General features: G+C 42.2%; 1 protein-coding gene across 4 annotated transcripts in view; it reads right to left on the bottom strand.

Annotated features, from left to right (window-relative positions):
• Positions 1-12,403: 12,403 nt before the first annotated feature.
• The window catches only part of PTCD2 (pentatricopeptide repeat domain 2), a 31,031-nt gene continuing 21,200 nt past the window's right edge, over positions 12,404-22,234 (bottom strand). For all 4 annotated transcript variants that reach the window (XM_072826759.1, XM_072826761.1, XM_072826760.1 and 1 more), the window contains 2 exons: positions 17,269-17,382; positions 12,404-13,365 (listed from right to left, as the gene is read on the bottom strand). In XM_072826759.1, coding sequence (XP_072682860.1) covers positions 13,141-13,365; positions 17,269-17,382 — 339 coding nt within the window. In that variant the 3' untranslated portion in view covers positions 12,404-13,140. The remainder of the gene's footprint in view (positions 13,366-17,268; positions 17,383-22,234) is intronic.

The raw sequence follows: 22,234 nt of genomic DNA, 5'->3' as shown, positions 1-22,234 counted from the left end.
GCTTTTTCTGTAAAGGGCCAGATAATAAATATTTTTGGCTTTGCGGACTATGTAGTCTCTATTGCAACTACTCAACTCTACAGTTGTGTGACAACAAAGACAATATGCAAATGAATGAGAGTAGCTGTATACCAATAAAACTTTATTTATTAAAATAGGTAGCAAGTGTGATTTGGCCCTCAGACTAGTTTTTCAACCTCTGTTTTAGAGAGGAGTCAAATAATAAATAAACATAAAAATTCAAATAGTAAGCACTTGAAAAAAGAAAAAACAAGCAGGATAGGGAGTAGAGAGGAAAGAGGATGGAATTTAAAGTAGTTGGTCAGGGAAGGCCTCTCTGAGGAGACGACATCTGACAGACATCTAAATGAAGTGAGGGAGCAAGCCAGAGGAACAGCCAGTGCAAAGGTGGGGATATGCTGAAGCATATATGCTGAATATGCTGGGGATCTTCTGAAGCACGAATATGCTGGGGATCTTCTGGGCCAGTAAGAAGGCCTGTGTGGCAGGAAAGATGAAAGCAAGGGAAGTAAGAGAGTTGAGGTTGCAGAGGTCAGAGGGAGCAGACTATGTTACCACGTTGGCCTGGAGCTGAATCTGTCTAATTAGAGGCCTGCGGGGGTTTTGAGAAAGGGGTCAAAGTGACTTTTGACACCACCCCAGCACACACACACTCTTGTCCACATGGTGGATTTGGGTGAATCAGGAAAAGGTGCTTCCTATAGAAGGAAGCAGCCCTTGGACACTAGTCTCCACTTGGCCCCTCTGCCAGGCATCCTGGGTTGGGATACAGTTCAGGTATCACAGTCCCTGGTCCTAAGTCCTCATGAAGTCACCTAGAACTAATTATTGCCATTAAGGCAGTGGTTTCTGGGACTCAGTGTTTTGGGGCACACGGGAGGGTGCTGAATCATAGGGGTACCCCTTCCTTTTCCCCAGGAGTCACAGCCAATTCCTCAGACCTTTCACTCCTCGGACAAGCACTTCATTTTCTTCATTTTGAGGTAAAGCAGAAGAGTACAGATGAAGAAAACAGGGCAGACAGGGAGTAGCAAGGTGCTTCTTCTCTAAGTTATAGAAACTTGTATGAAAGAAACCTTGTGATAATGATGGTTTCACTTCCTGTTCCTTGTTGAACTCCAGGTTGCCAGGAAGCCCTGGCACATATTTGCATGCAGGTTAAATTTCTCAAAATCTGAGCAACAACAGCCTAGTAAATGGGTGGGGGGTTGCAGATAGGATACAAATGCTGCTGTGCTATTGTCATTGTCAGTGGGTAAGTTTCTTTAGCAACTTGATGTGGTTGGTTCTGTTGGATCTGATTGGAACAAACCCAGTCACGGGCTCACTATTCATTCGTTGGTCTTCCTATTTACTTACCGTTTTGGACAGGGAGTCTGATAGACAAGATGAAGAAATGAAATGCTTTTTCATTATCATCATTAAATACCGCAAGGCCTTCCAAAATAACCCTAAACAGACTCATCATGGGACAGCATCTTTTACTTTTCTATGTCCTTTTACCAGGGATGAAAATGTGCTTTCCAAACCATGTGGACTTTACCTAAAAGTGCTGTCAAGTGACTCATAATGAGCATCGTGGTTCATTCTTTTCCCATTGTTGCCTTCAGTCAGTGTACAATTTTCCCAAGTCCCACATGCATACAATCTTTGACTTTTTAGGCACAGGTCTGATTGAGCAACTTCTATTCATTATCCCTTTCTAAGAATGAGCAAATGGGATCAACTCAAAAATTAATATTCCTCTCCTAGATGCCATGGACGGAGGCAATTTGGGTACCTCGGCTTAAAACAACGAAGATGAAAGTGATTGAATATTATTATTAATGTTTTGCCAATAAGCATCTTCTAAGATATAACAGAGGATGGGAGATTAGTCTCAGAGTTGGACTTTGAACTTGGATCTGGATTTCAGGGTTGAGAGTAGGTATCTGAATATTAGGTCTGGACATGTTGACCTGGCACACACATTGTGTTATTTCTAACCTGTCCTCTCTGTTTTCTAGGCAAAATGGACACTTGCTAAATATTCTCTGTTGAACAAACTGGGAAAGTTGAAATGTACTTTGGGTTGCAGGTGAAGACAGTTTTAGCTGGCTAATCTTGTCCATGCCCTACTTTGAAGGACTAACTCACGTTGAAGGCTGCATAAGACTCTGGGCAGGGGAGTTATATTTTGGGAGCCAAATGGGCAGCTCCAAATGGTTTTGTTACCTTTCTACAGTATATTACCCAGGAGTAGTTGGTGAGGAACATACATTTTTTTGGCTTGTTGCTTACTTTTCCCAATCTGGCCTATTCAAACTTCTCCCTTGAAATTAGAGCTTTATGCTAGGGAGAAAACAGGACTGAAAACAAACCTGAGGTTTCTCCTAAGTTCCAGTAAAGCAACCTCCACTCTGAGTCAGTGAGTGAAAGAGTGAGGACACAGGAAGCTAGACTCCGTCACCAAAGAACCCAAAAAAAGGGATCTAAAATATTTTTTTTTCAAAGGAGAAGCATTAATAAAATGATGGGGAAGACACAAAATAGAAGAACAGAGAAAGAAGAAAGGGGAAGTAGAATTCAGGAGGAAAAAAAATATATAATTAGTCCATAGAAATGTGAGAAGGAAAAAAAAAAGTCACACTGAACCTACTACAGCCCAGTTTACCTGCCAAAACTCTAACTCAGAGACAAGGGGACTCTTATTACCTATTCATCTCAGAATCTTCAAAATGGAGGCAGGAGATTTGCTAAAGTAGCAATGGTGTGCTGGTTATCTTTGTTTCCCCCATCTTTCCAGATGTCTTACACCAGAAAGCATGTCAACAGAGTGAAATAATAGCTTAGAAGCCATGTCTACAAATGCAAAGTGAAATGTCGAATCGGGATGGTTTGGAGGAGAAAATGATCTTAAGAACAAAACAGGGATCCCTGGGTGGCGCAGCGGTTTGGCGCCTGCCTTTGGCCCAGGGCACGATCCTGGAGACCTGGGATCGAATCCCACATCAGGCTCCCGGTGCATGGAGCCTGCTTCTCCCTCTGCCTATGTCTCTGCCCCTCTCTCTCTCTCTCTCTCTCTCTCTGTGACTATCATAAATAAATACAAAATTAAAAAAAAAAGAATAAAAGAAAAACAAAACAAAATCCCACATGATCCACATGAATAAAAGATGTATACTTTTGGTTTGGACCCATGGTCCACTGAGCTTCGGATTTTGACTCCAAGGGCATAACAAAAGTTGTGGAAGATAGGGGAATCCAGGGCTGCCATTCCTACCAGTTGGTTCAGCGGCCAACTGCTTAGCTCTCAACCTTGTCAAACAGATCCTGCCTGAGTGAGCTTCATACTACTGATCCTTCACTGGCAATGGAGGCATTATATTGGTGAGATCGCCCCACCCTGTGCAGTGTAGTGGGACACTACCTTCACGCAGCCTTCCCTCGACCTCCAGTATCTAACGGGATAAACACCTGCTAACACGGCGGTGTAAAGAGAGACTTCGTTCTGGCCACTTCCACTCCAGACTCCTAGAGGAGTTTGACCAAACGTCCATCAACCAGGTGCTTTAGGAGTTTTTTATCTTATAAGTGAGAAAAATCAAAGAGAATGTGTGTGGAACAGCATGTACTATAGGATTTTCCCCCAGGCCTTTTTCTCAGTACCTATATCCCCGCACTCTTATGCCCAGGCCATATCAACTCAGTGGGCCACATTTAGAATAAGTAAATTTCTTTCTTTTATTCCCATCATTTGTTATAGGTTGTGCAGTGGCACAGAATCTCCCAAGAGTTATCTATGCTCAAGAGCAAGTCATCTTGAGCAAGACTATGCTACTCTCCTCTTCCCGGGCTCGGGTGTCGCCACAGACATCTTTCACCAGAATTCTCAATCCCATGGTAACAATCAGGACTCTGAAATCTCGATGTACATTAAAGGTCTGTGATGATGAAAAATTGGTCTTTGACTGATTTCTAGAAATAGGCAGTGATAAGTACACTAAGATACTAAAATCTCCCTGACTTTAAAGGAGAAAACTCTGAGAATTAGTAGCTCCTTGATGACGGCTGGAAGAGATAGGTTGCTGTTATTTCATGGATTTGAGTAGGGCAGAAAGACAGAACAAATAATTAAGAGCCTAATTCCTTTCCGTTTCTCTCCCACACCAATATGATTTTAGTTAACAGCAAACAATTCATTCTGGGTTTTTTCTTCTTAATTAAGGAGGGAACTTTCCCAAGTGAGACAAAGGCTCATTCTTTTTCTTTTATAAGGAGCTGAGGCTATTTTCTTCAAGCAACATCTAGTGTTCCCCACCCCTCCCCACGCCCCCACCCCTGGCATCAGAACACTATCTACAGAGGGTCATCCTGTTTCCTCTTATTTTTTTTTAAAAAAGTATTTTGTTTATTTATTTGAGAGAGTGAGAGAGATTGCAGAGGGAGAAGCAGACTTCTGCTGAGCAGAGCCTGATGTGAGGCTTGATCCCAGGGACCCCGAGATCATGACCCGAGCCAAAAGCAGATGCTTAACTGACGGAGCAACCCAGGCATCCCATTTTCTCTCTTCTAAAAACATCCTTTCAGGGGCAGCCCCGGGTGGCTCAGTGGTTTAGCGCCTCCTTCAGTCCAGGGCGTGATCCTAGAGACCTGGCTCGAGTCCCACATCGGGAATCCATCCCTACATGGAGCCTGCTTCTCCCTCTGCCTGGGTCTCTGCCTCTCCATCTCTGTGTGTGTGTGTGTGTGTGTGTGTGTGTGTGTGTATCTCATGAATAAATAAAATCTTAAAAAAAAATTTTTTAAATCCTTTCAACATGATAATTCTCCATCTGAGTGAGGGTAACACTCTACATCCTCTCTGAAGTCTATCTACAGTTACTTTTCGCATCTAGACTGCAGTGTGGACCTCGGCTCCCTCTGAATTCCAGAAATGGAAGATGCTTTAGGGAACTAACACCTTTTAAAAACAGTGACTCTGGGCGCCCTCTGCTGTCCACCTAAGTTCTTGGGCCGTACACCAGTGATCAGGGCGAAGCATGAAGGTGGGGAGGGATTACTGAAAAAACCCAAACATACACCACACACAACCATCAAGTATGTCTGTGCGTCTATGTGTGTGCACATACAATAAATATGTATGTACATATGTATGCACATATGCATATATATGTATGTATGAGCGTATGCATATATATTTTAACCTTTTTTTTTGTTTGTTTATTCAGTGGCCCCCTGTAAAGTTCTGCTGCATCAACAGTATTACACCATCTTTCCTGAAAAGTGCACATATGAGCATATGCGGGGCGTACACACACACACACACACACACACACAGAGCCACCACTGGGGCACACAATACGGAGAGAGTTAAAAACATGTGCTTTGGCATCAGACCACCTGTGCTTGCCCACTTCCTGATATTATATCTGTGGCCAAGAACTTAACCTCTTTGAGCTTGTTTCCCTCATCTGTGAAATGGGCTTTTCCTGAAGGTTAAATGAGATACTGTGTACAAAGTGCTTTGTATAGAGCCTGACAATGGTTAAATCTTATTACGTGTTAGTAGGTTTATTATTATTATTTTATAAACCCTACCTTACAAAGCCCTGTTGTTAAATTTCTTGTTACTTCGGCATAGTAAGTCGAAGAAAGGGCTGTGCTAATCTAAATTGGAAATGACGTTTCCTCTGCTCTTCATAGTTTTATACAGGAATATACACCCAATGGCCCAAAAGCCTCATGTGGAGTTGCTTGATCTCTCCTGGCTTCTTAGCAAGCAGCATTCATGTTGAATTATCTTTGGACGTACATGTGGCCATCCCGCCACTAGTGACAATCAGAACATACTCTTTATACATATATTAGTTCAGTGACTTCCAGCCATGAAAGTGAAGTCCTCCTTAGTCCTCTTGAACCTAATGGCTACATAACACGTCCCCCTAGAGTGCAGTGGGATAGACCAGGAGTTGCCAGGTCTGTGACTTGGGTTCGTGGACTCAGAATCAAATCGAGTTGTAGTGCCTTCTTTTGTGATGTCACTTGTAATTTGTGAGATGCTGCTGCTGCCTGGGAATGAGGAAGATCTGGGCAATTAAGTGACATGGTGATGCTGGGCTCTTCTGGGTGAGGAGCTTGGCCTGAGTTGGGGCAGGGAAAAGGAAATCAGGAAAATTGAGGGATCACTAACCAGGCACTGCATTTCCCAGGCAGGCCAGGACATGACAGACCATGAGTCCTTGATGACTTCCAGGTGGGCTCAGGGGTTCCTGATGCCCTTTCTTCTCAGCCTCGTAAAATGAGGCCTTTGCTTGATGGGATGAGCAGTGGGTGTTACACTGTATGTTGGCAAATTGAATTTAAATAATAATTAATTAAAATGAAAAAATAAATAAAATGAGGCCCTCTTCTCCTATCCCAAGCACCTAGCTCTGGGGTATTTCAGCTGCAGGGCAGTGATTACCAGCCAAATGTGGGTTCTTCCCCTTGGACCTTCTTTCCCAGACTTCACGTTTAGTCACTGATAAAGTTGCCCCTGAGGCTCTTGGAAGCCACAGTCCTCAGAAGGAGATGAGCTCAATAAGGCAGGCAGGTGGGTGGGGTGCGCGGTTCTGCAGCGCACCCATTCTGATTCTGTTCCATTAGCAGCTGGAAGCTTCACACAAAACCCTTGTATCCTCCTCCTGTTCCACCTTTTCCCCGAATCACTTCTGTCTCAGATTAGCTGAGTGTCTGCAAATACTGGGGCGGAAACCCCAGGGAGACAAACGAAATAGAGGGCTCTGGCCCATGTGTGGATGCAGTGGTCACCTACGCCCCCTTCTCTGCCATCCCACGCCTTTGGGTCTTGGCTCCATCTCGTCTCATGTACAACTGAGGTAGAAAGAGCAACCGGCTTATGAGAAAGTTGTTAAGTACAGGAAGCACAGCACGGCAGGTGACACATAGGAACTAAAACCTGCCATTAATTCAGTCACTCTTTCAAAAAATATTAAGGCCACATTACAGTATCGTACTATAGTAATATGCTACCTAGGAACTTCGGGGTCATATAAGACAGACGTAGGATAGTTTGTCCTTCAGGAAACACTAGACATACTTGGAAAACGTTCTGTAACAACACAAGGCAAGGTACTGTGTCAAAATAAATGGCAGTTGGTGCTACAAAAGACCAGAAAAGGTCCTCGTGTGTGTGTGTGCACATGTGCGTAGACATGTGCCACTTACTCTATGCCATGGGGTGAGGTACCGCTTATCCCAATCATTAACAACGTGGTCATTGTGCAGTTGCTCATTTAATGTCTGTTCCTCTTGCAGAATGCAAGATCATGATAACAGAGGACATTTTTAATCCCGTTTCACTCCACGTTAACAAAAATATTTCAATCAGAATTACACCAACATCAATTTTTGCCTAAGATATTTTTGAGGTAACGCCATTTAAGCCAGCCTAACTCCTTGATTCATTTTTTTATGCAGTCTAAACCACAACCTTCTAAAAAACAATTTTTACTTTTCTGAAATATTTCCATTGGGGGATTAATTCATAATGATTTGGCTCACACTTTTTTTTTTAATGCACAATGCATGTCAAATATGGAGACAGAATCATTATTAAGTAAATTTGAATCTTGATTTATTTTTGTCCAGCCCTTTGCTATCCTACCGTTGTTGCCTTAGTTTATGGGTATGTATGCACATGTGTACATATGTATATATTTGTGTGTATGTATATAATTTGAAAACACTAAAGAGATATATTTTTCACTGATCTTAAATCATAATTACCTGGGACTCCTGATTCCCTGATTCCAGTGGACTGAGGTGGATCAACATTAGAGAGAGGGGCCTCAGGAGTAAGGGCAAAAGGCAGACATACACCTCATCAGGTACTTGCCCTGGAGTCCAGGGACAAGGCCATACTCACCTGCTCTTCCCTCTTAGTCACAGCAGAGACCAGAAGATCCAGAGATCGTATCTGAAGCCAAGTCTCCCACGCACACATAAAAAAAATATATATATATAAGCTTCCTCATAAAATATGGCTTAAACAGCAGTCCTCAGACTAGCAAAAGCAGCATCTAAAAATTTATTAGAAATTCACATTCTTAGACCCTGTTCCAGATCTGTGGAATCAGACACTCTGGAGATGGGGCCCAGCATTCTGGGTTTGAACAAGTTCTCCAGATGACTCTGATGCTTGCTGAAGTTTGAGAACCAGTGCCTTATACTCAGCTGTCATCTTGGCTATAAGAAGGGGTAAAAGGAACATACTCAGAGAGACTAAAGATTTGCCTAAAGAAAAAAAAATCAAAGCTTAAAATATCCTTTAAGCAAGATCAAGTAGCCCATGAACTCCTCTCTGAGATTTGCAGGACTAGAGAGAGTATATGAGAAATTTTTGTTTGCTTGCAAAGAACTAGAGAAAGGTATAATTTTGCCTACCGGAATTGTAGCAGATAAATCCTTACCTTCCCATTATAATTTATCAGTCATAATCATTAAGAATTAATTCAATTTTTTTATTAATTCCTTGGATCACTGTCAACAAAACTATCAACCAAAATTGCCCAGGATTGGCCTGTATCACTATTAAGTCTATTCTTCAGGAGGATTTTCGCCACACCTTAAGGAGTACTATCAATAGAAGCAAAGAGCAAGTGACTGGGCCAAAAGATCCTTAAGTTTAACATGGCAGGCTAAAAATGTTCTGCTTTGGGAAAGGGATGTCTTCTCCCCGTGGCCTCTTGAGAGCCTTTCATCGTACCCTGTCCTCTGTAGCTGCTCAATACTGATTTGGTGAATGAGTAGAGAATCCGGAAGGGTTCCACAACAAGAATGCCTAACGGAAGAGGTGACACAGGAGTTGGATCTTGAAACGTGGGCAGGATAGGATGGATTAAGAGGGAGGGCATTTTAGATGCGAGGAGAAAAGGACACGTAACAGGCAGAGCAAAAGCTTGAGGTCAGGTCTAAATGTTTGGGACTGAGTGGAAGGCATTGGAGAGAAAAAAGCTGTTCTCAGGGGGATATAATGACAACCAACATTATGACATAAATCAATTAGTGAGTTACATGAGTACTCATTATGATATGGCTCCTACTGTGCTAGGTACTGGGCCAACAGTGCAGAACAAGATAGACATGGCACCTAAATCTAGCAAAGAACAGAGAACGGGGGTAGGAGTAAATGTGTTGGTAAGTATAGACGCACGCAGGCAACTCATCTGACCTGAACTTAAGAAGTAGGTGGGTCAAGAAAGCCTTTCCAGATGGCAAGATATCTAAGTGATGGCCTGGAAGAGAGGAGGAGGGAAGGAGTGTGGAATAGCAAGGGATGGGGTTGGCTGGGCAAACCTGGGCCGGATTATGAAGGACCTCCTACATGTTAGAGAGACAGCGCTTTATCCAGAGGGACATGAAGAGCCCTCAGGAGTTTTTAAACAGAAGAGGATAAATTTGTTTTGGCACCTCAGCGGCTGCAGCGAAGACAGGTGACAGGCGACTGATGATGGTGGCTTTAGTAAGAGAAGCAGCAACGGGAAAGAAGTTCAAAGAGCTTACTGGAAAAAAAGTCTCTGATCGTGTAAAACATGTCAATATTTCCTTGACACTTCCACCAATGGAAGCTGGAATGAACACTCCCTCCCTCTGAATCTGCGTGGGCCCGTGGTTTAGTGGAAGTGCTCCACGGGACTTCTGAAACCATGGGACTTCTGGCACCAGGTCATAAAAGGTGACAACAGCTTCCGCCTGGCCTCCCGGTACTCGGTCACCACGCGGTCAGGGAGCTCCACGTAGATGTGCCGGCCCCTGTCTCAGCTGAGGTCCCAGCAGCGACTGCCATAAATATTAAGGGAGGAAGCCTCGGAGGTGACTCTCATCCCAGCCACCCAGTGACTAATAACCACCAGAGACACTGAGTAAGAACTGCTTGGTGAGCCAGTCAATTCTAATGATAATGAGAAAGTGACTGCTGTTGTTTTAAGCCACCAAGTTCTGGCATGTTTCTGACACAGCAAGGGATGACCAGAACACCCTCCTGAGAGCACCTAATTAAGGGGGTATCTTTTCGTCTCCTCCTCATGCTATGCTGTACTCACCATGGCGACTTTTGGACTCTGAACCAAGGACATTTACGATACAAGAAACAATCTACAAAGGAACACAACAAGGTTAGGGAATAAGATGTTCTGTCCAAATATTCTCATTAACAGAGTAAGTACGTGCGTTAGGCAAATTATTGATTGCAAAAAAAACCCCACCATTTTTCAAAGAAATTATATCTTTTTTTTTAAAGATTTTATTTATTTATTCATGAAAGACACAGAGAGAGAGGCAGAGACACAGGCAGAGGGAGAAGCAGGCTCCATGCAGGGAGCCTGATGTGGGACTTGATCCCAGGACCCTGGGATCACGCCCTAAGCCGAAGGTTCAACCGCTGAGTCACCCAACCGCCCCAGAAATTGTGAAATCTTAAAGAATTAAATGCTATGTACTAAGCAAGCTTTTTCTTTGGTGGTGTTTTAGCCTTCAGAATCACCTATTATTTTGGGGTAAGCAGTAGGCCCATGAGTTTCCTCTCTACTCTTGCCCTTCAGCATAACTTCTGGGAATAGGTCAAAGAGGTCAGTTTTTACAGGCAGCAGAGCCACAACAGCCGCCAGCTGTTCGGAGCAGCAGGGCTTGGAGAGGTCATGGCTGCTATTTTTTGCTCACAATTTTTTTTGCTAATGAATGGTTGTTAGCTAACAACCAGGGCCATAGTCACACAGGCCGTAATACCATTCGAGTGCTCTTTGTGAACGTCAGAGAAGATAAAAGATAAGTTGGGGGACAGGAAGCATGCCCTATTATTTCCTAAGACTTTGAAGGTAGAGAAATACAAATGTCTTTTTCTGCAAACACCGGACACAGAAAAATACAATTAAGATTCTGTAAAGGCACCAAATTTGGGACGCCCGGGTGGTTCAGTGGTTGAGCATCTGCCTTCAGCTCAGGGCGTCATCTTGGGGTCCTGGGATCGAGTTCCACATCGGGCTCCCCACAGGGGCCTGCTTCTCCCTCTGCCTGCATCTCTGTGTCTCTCATGAATAAGTAAATAAAATCTTAAAATTTTTTTTCAAATTTCTCAAATTTTCCTTGAGAGGCTAAGCCTTCACAGAGTGTAAGAAGGAAGAACGTTTTTGTTATATAATTCTTCAACCAGGCACCCACACTCTGAGAGCTATTGACAGTATTAATAACGGCTAAGGGCAGCCCTGGTGGCGCAGTGGTTTAGCACCGCCTGCAGCCCGGGGTGTGGTCCTGGAGACCCGGGATCGAGTCGAACATCAGGCTTGTTGCATGGAGCCTGCTTCTCCCTCTGCCTGTGTCTCTGCATCTCTCTCTCTCTCTGTGCTTCTATGAATAAATAAATAAAATCTTTAAAAAAAAAAAAAAAAGGCTAAGATTTACGTAGCGCTTACTCTGTGCCAGCCACTGTTTGCTTGCTTTACATTTGTCTCGTTCCGTTCTCGCAGCAGGCCTATGAGGTGGGTGTAATTACTCCAGGTGACAAATGAGGAAAGTAAAGTGAGCCCGTGGCCACACTAAGTCGTGGGAGCCCTTACCCAGTATCCTGTCTCTGGAGGGACATACTGTGCTCTAAGTGGGAAGGGTACTGGGCTAGGGAATCTGGATTCTCACCTCGGCTCCACCTTCAGCTAGTTACACCAATTTGGACCAGTCATTTCCTTCACCTGAAATACGATGACGTCGATCAGGAGATGCAGAAGTTTCCTCCTACTCTAAAATTGCGGATGCTATGAATTATTGACTCCGAAAAACAATCAAGTTAAAAGCAGACCTTAGTTTTTGAAACGGTGCTTAAGAGAGAGTGTACAGAACTCTAGGAAGAAGCTGGGGGGTCTGAACACCATGTGGGACTGTAGAAACAGAAGGCACAACTCGCCAGTGATGGGTTTCAAACTATCACATGACAGATCAGGATGGGGAAGTTTTATTTTTTTAAATAAATTTATTTTTTATTGGTGTTCAATTTGCCAACATATAGAATAACACCCAGTGCTCATCCCGTCAAGTGCCCACCTCAGTGCCCATCACCCAGTCACCCCCACCCACCTCCCCTTCCACCACCCCTAGTTTGTTTCCCAGAGTTAGGAGTCTCTCGTGTTCTGTCTCCCTTTCTGATATTTCCCACTCATTTTTTCTCCTTTCCCCTTTATTCCCTTTCACTATTTTTTATATTCAGGATGGGGAAGTTTTAACCTGCGGTCATGACACGTTTCTTTTTACAAAACAAAGCATCTCAAGAGAAAAAAGATCATTAATCCAAGGAACTGTAGAACCAAATATTTGTGATCCACATAGAGAACAAAGCAAAATAGAGAGCATGATGTGGTTTTTATTGGCATTTATTTTGAAAAGTACATGGCCTGCCCATGACCACAGCGGTGACCATTAAAATTTCAGTTTACTTATCAGTTCTGAGAGCTATATTCTGGGGTTGGTTTGTGCTGACGAGAGAACAAAACAGGACCTCAAGATATTTCCTCAGGAACCTTTTATTTCTCTCATTTCTGAGAAAATTAGACCCTACTGAACTTTAAATGACAATTTCAAGTCAGGATGCAGGGTCACAAGCATCTTATTTAGGGTCACAGATAAACGATGACAGAAGCAGTGAGAAGATCCTGGGCTACCGCCCAGTGTGGCATGATAGGTTTTAGATCTCCTGAATTCTGCAAGTGATTACTCCCCCTGAAAATTCTGGAGTTGACCACGTAGGGTGAATTCCTTCCCACGGGTGCTTATTGGGTTCTACTCTGGCACCAGGAGCTGGACTGGAGACCACAGCCATGTTCCTTCACAGATCTTCAGAAGCGGACACAGGGAAAAGAGTCCTTCCTGAGGGAGCGGAGCTCTCTGTGTGATTGTATTTAGATCTTCACAGCGGTACACCATTGATTTCTCCAGTCAGCATGCTGGTTCTCAATGAACTCCGAAATTTAAGGAGACCAAGTGTCTGTTAGTACACCATCCACTGGAGGACAATGCCTGATTTCTGAGGAAGCTATCAACTCACTAGAAGCAGGCCTATTCCAGCTCAGACCCGTGAGTGGGCTGAACCTAGGGTTACTCAGCCCACAGGGACTGGTTGAGTGGCTGGCAGGTCCGATGGCTGACTGTCCTCTTGTTTAACAGTATCATGTGGGATTTCCTGTCCCCCGGGGTGTGGCACAGCAGGGTATCCAAAGTGTAAGTGGTGATCTGGCCACTTATCTGCAGTTTCTCATAGATCTCATCAAATCTGGCTAGAAGGGCAGGCACATCCTTCACTTTTTCCCTCGCTTTGGCCAGCTGGGAAAAAGAAGAGCAGATCATTATATCTCTGCAAGTTCTCATCTTCCAAGAAGTAGATACACAAATGCATAGAAATGTATAGTGTATACCTAGAATGGTGCAAACCAGGGTGCTGGGGCACACGGAAGTATGAACAGATTCCACAAGGTATACCCAAGATTCAGAATTAGTACTTGAAAAACATTCCTAGTATCTCATAAAAAGGGTCTTTAAGTGGTACATAATATACAATGAAACACATCAGGAAAAAAAGTCAAATAGCAACGGAAATAAGTTTGCCCAATTTAACAAGGAGAGCAGTAAGGGAGGGCCAAATTATGTAGAGGTTTGTAGCATATGGAAAGTTTTCTGGAACTCATTCTAGAAGCCATCAAACGGTCCAAATTAGGACATGATCTGACTTAGGTTTAAATGGCTTGTGTATAGAAATGGAGGGTGGAGACTACTCTGGAGGCCAATATCATAATCCCTATGAGAGAGGCTGACAGTCTAGACTGGAAAATGTATACACAAGATAGAGAAATAGATGTAGAACAAGTATATTTGGGATGTTCAACTGAAAGGATTTATTGTTGAAGAGGTCAAGGAAAGAGAAGAATCAAAGACATCTTCCCAATTTGGGCTTCAGCAACGTGGTGATGGGTGAGATCATTAAGGGAGATGGGGGAAGATAGGAGGAGCAGATCTGAAGGGGGAACAAATCAAGAGTTCTGTCTGGGGTATCGCTGAGATGCCTGTGAAAGGTCGTTGCTGGATATACACCAATGTGAGACACTGAGGAGAGATCTAGACCAAAGGTATAAACATCGGTCACAAGTCTAGGAATGTTGTTTACAAAAAGAGTGAGCTCTAAATTACAATGTAGAGCTACTTTTTGAACAAAATCAACATTTTACTTAGTTCAATCCTTATTAATGATCGCCACCCTGTGCCACGTGGGTGGCTCATTCGGTTAAGCGTTTGACTCTTGATTTTGGCCGATTATGATCTCAGGGTGGTGAGACTGAGCCCTGCATCAGGCTCCCTGCTCAGTGGGGAGTCTTGCTCTCTCTCTCTCTCTCTCTCTCTCTCTCTCTCTCCTCTCCCCCTTCCTTTGCTCCTCCCCACACTTGTGCCCTCTCTCTAAAATAAATCAATCTGGGCAGCCCCGGTGGCGCAGCGGTTTAGCGCCGCCTGCGGCCCAAGGTGTGATCCTGGAGACCCGGGATCAAGTCCCATGTCAGGCTTCCTGTGTGGAGCCTGCTTCTCCCTCTGCTTGTGCCTCTGCATCTCTCTCTCTCTCTCTCTCTCTCTCTCTCTCTGTGTCTCTCATGAACAAATAAATAAAATCTTAAAAAAAAAAAGGCTAAATTCCAAAAAAAAAAAAAGAAAAAGAAAAAAAAGAAAAAAAAAAGAAACCAAAGGGAAAAAGAATGATACAACCTAAAATTTCTTGATGAAATTTACTTATATTTAAGGTCCCTAAGAAATCCTCTGGTCATTTTCTAAATATATCATAACGCTATTTGTTGCTGGCATACCTTCCCTTCAAAGAAGAGCTCTCCTCACTGAACTTTCAGGTAAGAAGTTTTAGCACTTTACGTTCTTAAAAAGAATAGCTTCTTTAGTCTCAGCCTCACTTGAAGGTGAAACGACTTAATGTGAAACCCATGGTTTCCAAAAGCAGCCAAGCAAATATACCAGGCTGGAGAGAACTTGGCTCTAAATTCATATACATCAATTCTCTCCTCTAACTACACAAAGATCCAATGGTGTCAGGAGAACCATTCTACAGTTTAAGCAGAAAAGATATTTTGCTCTATTGTTAGTTTAGTTTCGAAAAAGAAATCAATGAAGCAACAGCTAATGTTTGGAGTGGCTTTAGTCACAGTAATTAGGAAAATCAACAATTCTTTTCCAAATTCCTCTGGTGGTGTAACAGCGCCTTACCTCCACACGAGACCTCGTTAATAACTGTTGATACCAACACTGCACAGAGCATTTGTAAGATGCAAGCTTTACAGTGGAAGTCTCCACATGCAGCCTCACAAGCATATTTAGAGCTGGCGCAAAGGCTACCGGAGTCAGAGGACTCATTTATTTCTCAACAGCAGCTCCCTGCACAGCTTCACAAGAGCCAGAAAATACATGCAACTAGAGGGGGAGCTCTTTAAGCAAATCAGTCTTACAGACTCTGGGGGCAGGGGTCAGATAGAAAACTATTTTTCAGTGTGGAGTTTGGATGCTTTAGTCATATAATCGGGACAACATATTGATGAACCTGATCTAGGTAGAGTGATTAATATCAGTGCTATGGAGAAAACCAAAGTTGTGTCAATAATGGATGCAAATGCACACAACGGTGCATTTTAAAACCCGTTTACATCTCCAGTTCCCCTACTTTTGCAAACATACTCCCAAAGGGTTTGGGTGGATCACAATCTGCACAAAGCTAAGAATTTGAATAGAAAGAAGCTTTAAATTCATCATATCCCATTAGTTTCCTGACAAGCTCCCTTTGCTAGCAGGAAGAAGCCTCTGGGTGGAATTGTGAAAATGGGATACAGCTGGGAGTGGAACAGTGTGGTGGTGGGGGGTCGGGGCGGGGGGTGGGGAAGGGCCAGGCTGCACGCTGCCGCCAACCGTGCCATCTCGGATGCCAGCAGGGATCAGTACTATCAAAATGCAAGGGTGGGAGGGAGAACCAGTCAACAGGCCCCTTCTTAGTCAAAATGACAATACCACAGATATCATTATTACAAACCGATCACTGTCAGTAATTTATGATTTCCTTACAGTGTTCTTCCCTTTAGCTATAGATGTATATATTATTAAATTTCAAATGACTTAAAATGACTGCTCTTTGTGTGCTTAATCCAGCAGTGTGAGACATGGGTTCATTTACTTCACTTTGCTTTCAATGTTTGGAAACTGCTTATCATTTTTATGTAACTTTGTTTTATACTTTTGCAAAAACATTTATATAGTTACATTAGCTGGTCTACACAGAACCTAAAACCACAGTTCTAATTATAGAAGTAAAGCTTCTATATCTGCCAGGTCTAGTACCTTCTCCTTTCTTCTTTCACAGGGTTCCCTCTTCTTTCACAGGTTCTTGCTACTTTGTTTTTTTCTAGTAAACCCTAACTAGTAAAAAAACAAACCCTAATGGCACTTTTATTAGGAGGTTACATTATCACAATCACTTGGGAAGAACTGACTTTACTGAGTTGAGTCTTCCTAGCCCAACACACAGTATAGCATGTCTTTTCATTTAAGTAGGGGAGATTATTTTTTTTTTATTTTTAAAATTTTTTTAAGATGAGTGCTACTGAAGCAGCTGTTTGCTGATGGGAACGATCCACAGGGAAGGGGATGTTAATGATGCTCAAAAGTGGGTAAGACATCTTCTGAACTGATGCCTTGCCGTGGGCCAGAGGATGGGCTCCAGGTCTCAACAGGGGAGCCTGCTCTGGCGAGGTGTGTATGGTGGCCATGGCTTTGGCAGGGAAGCTGAGTACACAGTGACAGGAGGAGGTTCTCCGTATGGCAGCAGTTCTCTCGATTGCTTCTATTTCCTCCACGAAACTGGCAGCAGGGGTGGGGGAGTGGGGAGAAGGCACTGGAGGCTTGAGAAAGGAAAAGGGGAGCTGGGATCCAGGAAAATAGTGTTTGTGTGTGGGGTGGTGGTGAGATTAATGTGAGAGGACAAAATCTTCCTAGAATTTCAGAGGCTATTTTCTGTTGTAAGAAAGAGATCTTTGCACCCAAACCTAGAAGTCTTATAAAAGGAAGAAGAGAGGGGATGCCATATTTGACACTCTTTAAGGGGGCACACTGGAGACTGAAGACAGTAGGACACATCTTAATGAGTGCCCTTTCACTTTTAAATGATTTATGCAGCAATCACATACTACTTACCACTTCTTCTGAGAACTCTGGTCTTTTCACAAATTTTGATAAATTTCCTTCTGTAGCATCCTTTAGTATCTGTATCAGGGCTTTCAACATATTTGCCTTGATATGAATCAAAATCTGAATACAAAGAAGAAACAAGCAAAAACAAGACTGAGCTGGTGCTCAACAATGAGATATGTACCCTGCACAAGCCCACATTTATAGGCATCTACCTGCTTCATGCTATTTCCTAATTCATTCTCTTGCACAAGTTCAAAAATGCTTCAAATATATGTCTATCAGCCCAAACTTGTTTTCCAATAGCTAATCAAACACATCAACTTCAAAACCTACTTAAAGATACAAATGCAGAAAACTTTGGAGTCTGGCATGTTTGGGCTGGAATCCTGGCATGGGCAATTACCAGCTACAGGATGCTGGCCATCTATTTCATCTCTTTCAACTTCAGTATTTGTAAAATGAGGGAAATAGGTTTACATCTCATAGTTGAGTTACTGTGAACATTGAATAAAATGCCAGCATACAGCAGGTACTCAAACATTACTATCAGTTTCTTCCTATTTCTTCTAGATTCAGAGAAGACAATCACAAATCTTGTAAGATGGACTCTGGGACAAAAGATACCTTTAGTAACTTATTTAAGTTAGGAAATTGTAGGCAAATCAGCTGCTTCAGGTATGAAGTGGAAGCTGGTTCAAGTCCTAATGAGGTACTCCTATTTACACCGGAGCCATTAAGGAACTGGGTACAGTACTTGGCTTTTAAAATGGTACCAATAACTACCTTCTATCAGACAGACAAAATTGACACAACAGAAAAAAAATACATCTCCCCCTATCATTACCAATGTTCACTAGTATAATTTGAAAAATACAGAAAAGGTTAAAGAAAGTAAGAATAACTCAGAATTCCCCTACTGTTATCCACTCTTTAATATATTTGGAGGGTAATACATGAAATCATATTTTTCCTCCAGATCTGATTCTTTCTTGTCAATTATGTAACGAATATTTTCTCATTAAATGATAGAATATCTCATTTTTAATGACGAATGCATAGCAATCCATCATAAACATACAATAACTCATTAATTTAAGCAATACTACTCCAATATATTGATAAATGTGCATATATTAAAAAAACTTGTTAATTCCTAAGACTAGATTCTCAAAAGTGAAATTACAAAGTCAAAGGATGTCAACATTTTAAAGGCTCTTGATCCTTTGGAAAAGCAGTTTTTCTGGAAGAGGTATTCTTTTTTTTTTTTTTTTTAATAAATAGCAAGCCAGCTAAGTTCTTTCTATAGTCCATTTTATGACAATTTAAGTTTGTTGAGCAGTTGATCGGGATGAGTTGTTATATTTCGTCCCAGAAAACAGAATGAAATGATTCCAAGTAGATGAAATCCAAAGAAGGTGATGTAAGTTCCATGTTCAGCAGTGCTCAGCAAAGGCACAATCAGCACACCTTTCATTGGGAGCCAATCCTCCACAGGTTTTCTCACATTCAAACAGAAGCGCTGACTGCCTGTATTCCAGACTCTCTTTTCAAACAGCTGTATAACCAAAAGCCTGGAAAGACATACATAGTGCCACACCCAGAGAAAAGGACAGGCATGCTTACTGCCCATTTGAGAGGCTGGAGTTCTCCAAATTCAAGATTCCTCTCTTAAAGTATAACCTCCTATATGTATAAGAGGTATATAAACCTCCTGTCACCCTGTGGGAACTGGGTTCAAGAAACGGATGCAAATTGCTAATGTTATGACTACTACTATTGCTCTAATTGATAAATGCCCCTTCACCTCTCTGCGTGTGAACTCTACTAGTCTCCATAAAACTATGGAAGATTAACTTGTTAGCTTAAAAGTGGGATAAAATCTCTCTCAACAATAATTCTGACTCTTGTTAATAAAAACCAACTGATGGGGTTGGCAGCTGTCCTACTGAGGGTAAGGAGAAGTTGACCTTGTTACATGTTATGTCTCTAGTGCCTGGCACCTAGTAGACCCTCGACAATAATGACTGCGAAGGAGAGCTGAGGTGCCCCAGCAATTCACAGAGATAAACCTCCCAGAGCTCCATGCTAGAAACTATTGGTGATGTGCTCCTGGAAGATTTGAACATCTCTTCCTAAGTTTTCCCAATTTCTCTTCCTGCCTCCAGCAACTATCTCTGATTCAGAAGGGATTTCAAGAGTAAAGTTCAGTATCTTGAAATACACTGAAAAGGGCAATACAGATGAGGCAGTCACTGATAAAAAGCAAAGAAAAAAGGTAAAGCTAGCAGAGCTGGTCCCAAGCCGCAACCTCAGGGTATGGCTAAGGAAAACTAGATCAAGGTACACACAGCACACTGCTTTAATCTTACAGATTTCAAACAAAAGGCTAGGAAAATTAGCAAGGAATAGGGGGAATTTAGGTAGGAACAACTACTCAAACAACTACAGAAGGACAGTTCCTGCCCTTCTGATTCTCTGAAACCTCAAGAAATGTTCACAAATCATTGGATGCCTTTGACCATAAAAAGGAACAGAGGCCCTGAACATGCAGTAATTTGTATCTCATCTTTTTCTTTTCAAGTCGGCTACACTTGAAGGAGAGTATCATAGTGCAATAGAGACTGCTGGGTTTCTAAATAATATCTTCCCCTCCTTTTTTTGATTAATAGAACTCCCTAACTTTAAATGACGCTGTCCTGGACAGAAATCAGAGACTGTATTTCTCAGGTTTCTTTACTACTAGGTATGGTCACAGAATTATGTTCTGGCCAATAACATGTAAGTACAAGTGGCTAAGTGAGACATTTGGGAAAGGACCCACAAAGGGACCCAATTTCTTTGTCCTTCATTCTTCCTACTTTTTGAAAAAGATTTTATTTATTTATTCATTCATGAGAGACACAGAGAGAAGCACAGTCTCCATGCGGAACTCGATCCCAGGACACAGGGATCATGCCCTGAGCCAAAGGCAGATGTTCAACGGCTGCGCCACCCAGTCATCTCCATTCTTCCTATTTCTTGCTGGAAAAGATAATGGATGGAAAACATATGCTCAGGATGGTGGTGTGAAAATACAGAAAGAGGCTGGGTCCTTAATGTCACATCAGACCCAAAATGATCATCTTTGGTTTTCTACATGGAAGAAAAACAAAGCTTCTCATTTGTATAGATTCTTGTTTTTCTCAGGTCTACATTGTTCTTGATCAAAGTGTAACTCTTAACTTCTACATTCAGGCAAGATGCTACCACAAAGAGATTTATGAGAAACGAACCCTGTCTCCTGTCTACCCCATGCAGCCTAGGAGACTTCCTAGCATGGGTTCTAACTTTAGGTGACCTTAGGGACTGGAGAAAAGAGCATTAAAACATTTATCTGTATTAACAAATAATGATAAAATCAGCAAAACTAACCAACTGCCAATTCCCCTGCAAAGTAATTCAATTCCAAAATGGGTGTCCATTTGGAGACATGCCTTATTTCTAGAGACATGATTAGAATTCAAATAGCAACAGTGGAAAGCTACCCTATGTTGGTCCTGGCTATTTTCAAACATATTTAGAAGTGGAAATTAATCCTTTGATATTGATCAACATTGCTAAAGAATTCTTTTGAGATTGATGGGTTTAAATCCAGACAGTGGAGCCAACATGCATGTGCCTCAATGAGATCATCTGCTAATCAATTCAGTATGTAGCAAGTATTAGCTGGGAAAATGGAAAATCAGGCCCTCTGGGTCATATTGGCAGCAGGAGCAATTTTGACAAAAAGAAAATTAAGTTGAGGGGGGGAAATTAGGTGAGTTCAAATTCCAACTGGCAGCAGGAAAAAATTTTAGTATAAGACATTAATTTTTAAAGTAGATCAGAAAAAAAAAAAACTTCATTTATTTCTGCTACTACTGACTGAACAGACTTTCTACTCAGCCTATTTGTCAGGGTTCCATTTTCTTAATAATTAACAAACAGCCCTTAAGGATTCCAAGTAGATGACTCAGCCTCAGGAAAGCTAGGGCCCATTAAATCAGTTTTTAAAAACCTGCTCTAATAACAGATCTGCATCTGAAAGATTAAACCTGAGAATGGCAACTGTCTCTTTTTCAATATTCCTAAGGAAGCCAAAACAGGTTTACATTGAAATATGACAAACTTAGATTGGACATTTGGAAGAAGTTCCTAAGTGAGCATTTTTAAACCATAAAATGGTCTTTAAGTTTCTGAACAACATATTCTCCCGTGACCCAATCCATGGAGGGGATGACTCATATACAAGATCCGTTCAAGGTTCCTTACACAGTGTTTGCCTAAAACATGCACATTCCACCATGTTTAATCAGCTGCCTTTCCTTTCTAGCTCTCAGAGAAAGAGCTACTCCTGCTGCTCTAGCTCATGAGTGCACTTCCCACCATGCTCTGGACCTTTCCTCCACCAATGAACAGATAGCTTCACTCAGCAGCCTATGCTTCATTTCCATCAAAGCACTTTCTCATTTGAAAAAAAAAATACTACTAGAATTTTGTAACAACTGTGATAGCCAAGGATTGCAAGAGATGAAGCACCTAAACTCAAGGACATGGAGTACATGCACTACAGCAACTTGGCTCTCTGACATCTAATCCCATGTGCTTTCCATCATTCAGGAGGAGCAGCTAATCCCAATCCTGGATTTAAAAAAAAAAAAAAGGCAAAACCCTATCTCTGTAGGTCTCGAGTGGTGTGGAAACCCTTGGCTTTGTAGTTAAACATACTTGTTTGTGTTAAACTCTGACTCTGCTACATAAGTAGCTTTGAGAACTTGGGGGATTTATTTATCCTTTGAATCTCCATTTTCCACACACGTATAATATGGCGAAATATTGTTCCTACAGTGCTGTACAAAATGAACCAATGAGTATTAACTACCTAGCCTGGTACCTCAGCTAAATTAAAATAAAACTCTGTTGATCTGTAGCTCTTCAATTTCTTACCACT

Source organism: Canis lupus, chromosome 5, assembly GCF_048164855.1.
Source record: "Canis lupus baileyi chromosome 5, mCanLup2.hap1, whole genome shotgun sequence".
NCBI lineage: Eukaryota > Metazoa > Chordata > Mammalia > Carnivora > Canidae > Canis > Canis lupus.
Note: the sequence above shows the minus strand (reverse complement) of the source record. Positions and strands in the feature narration are given on the sequence as shown.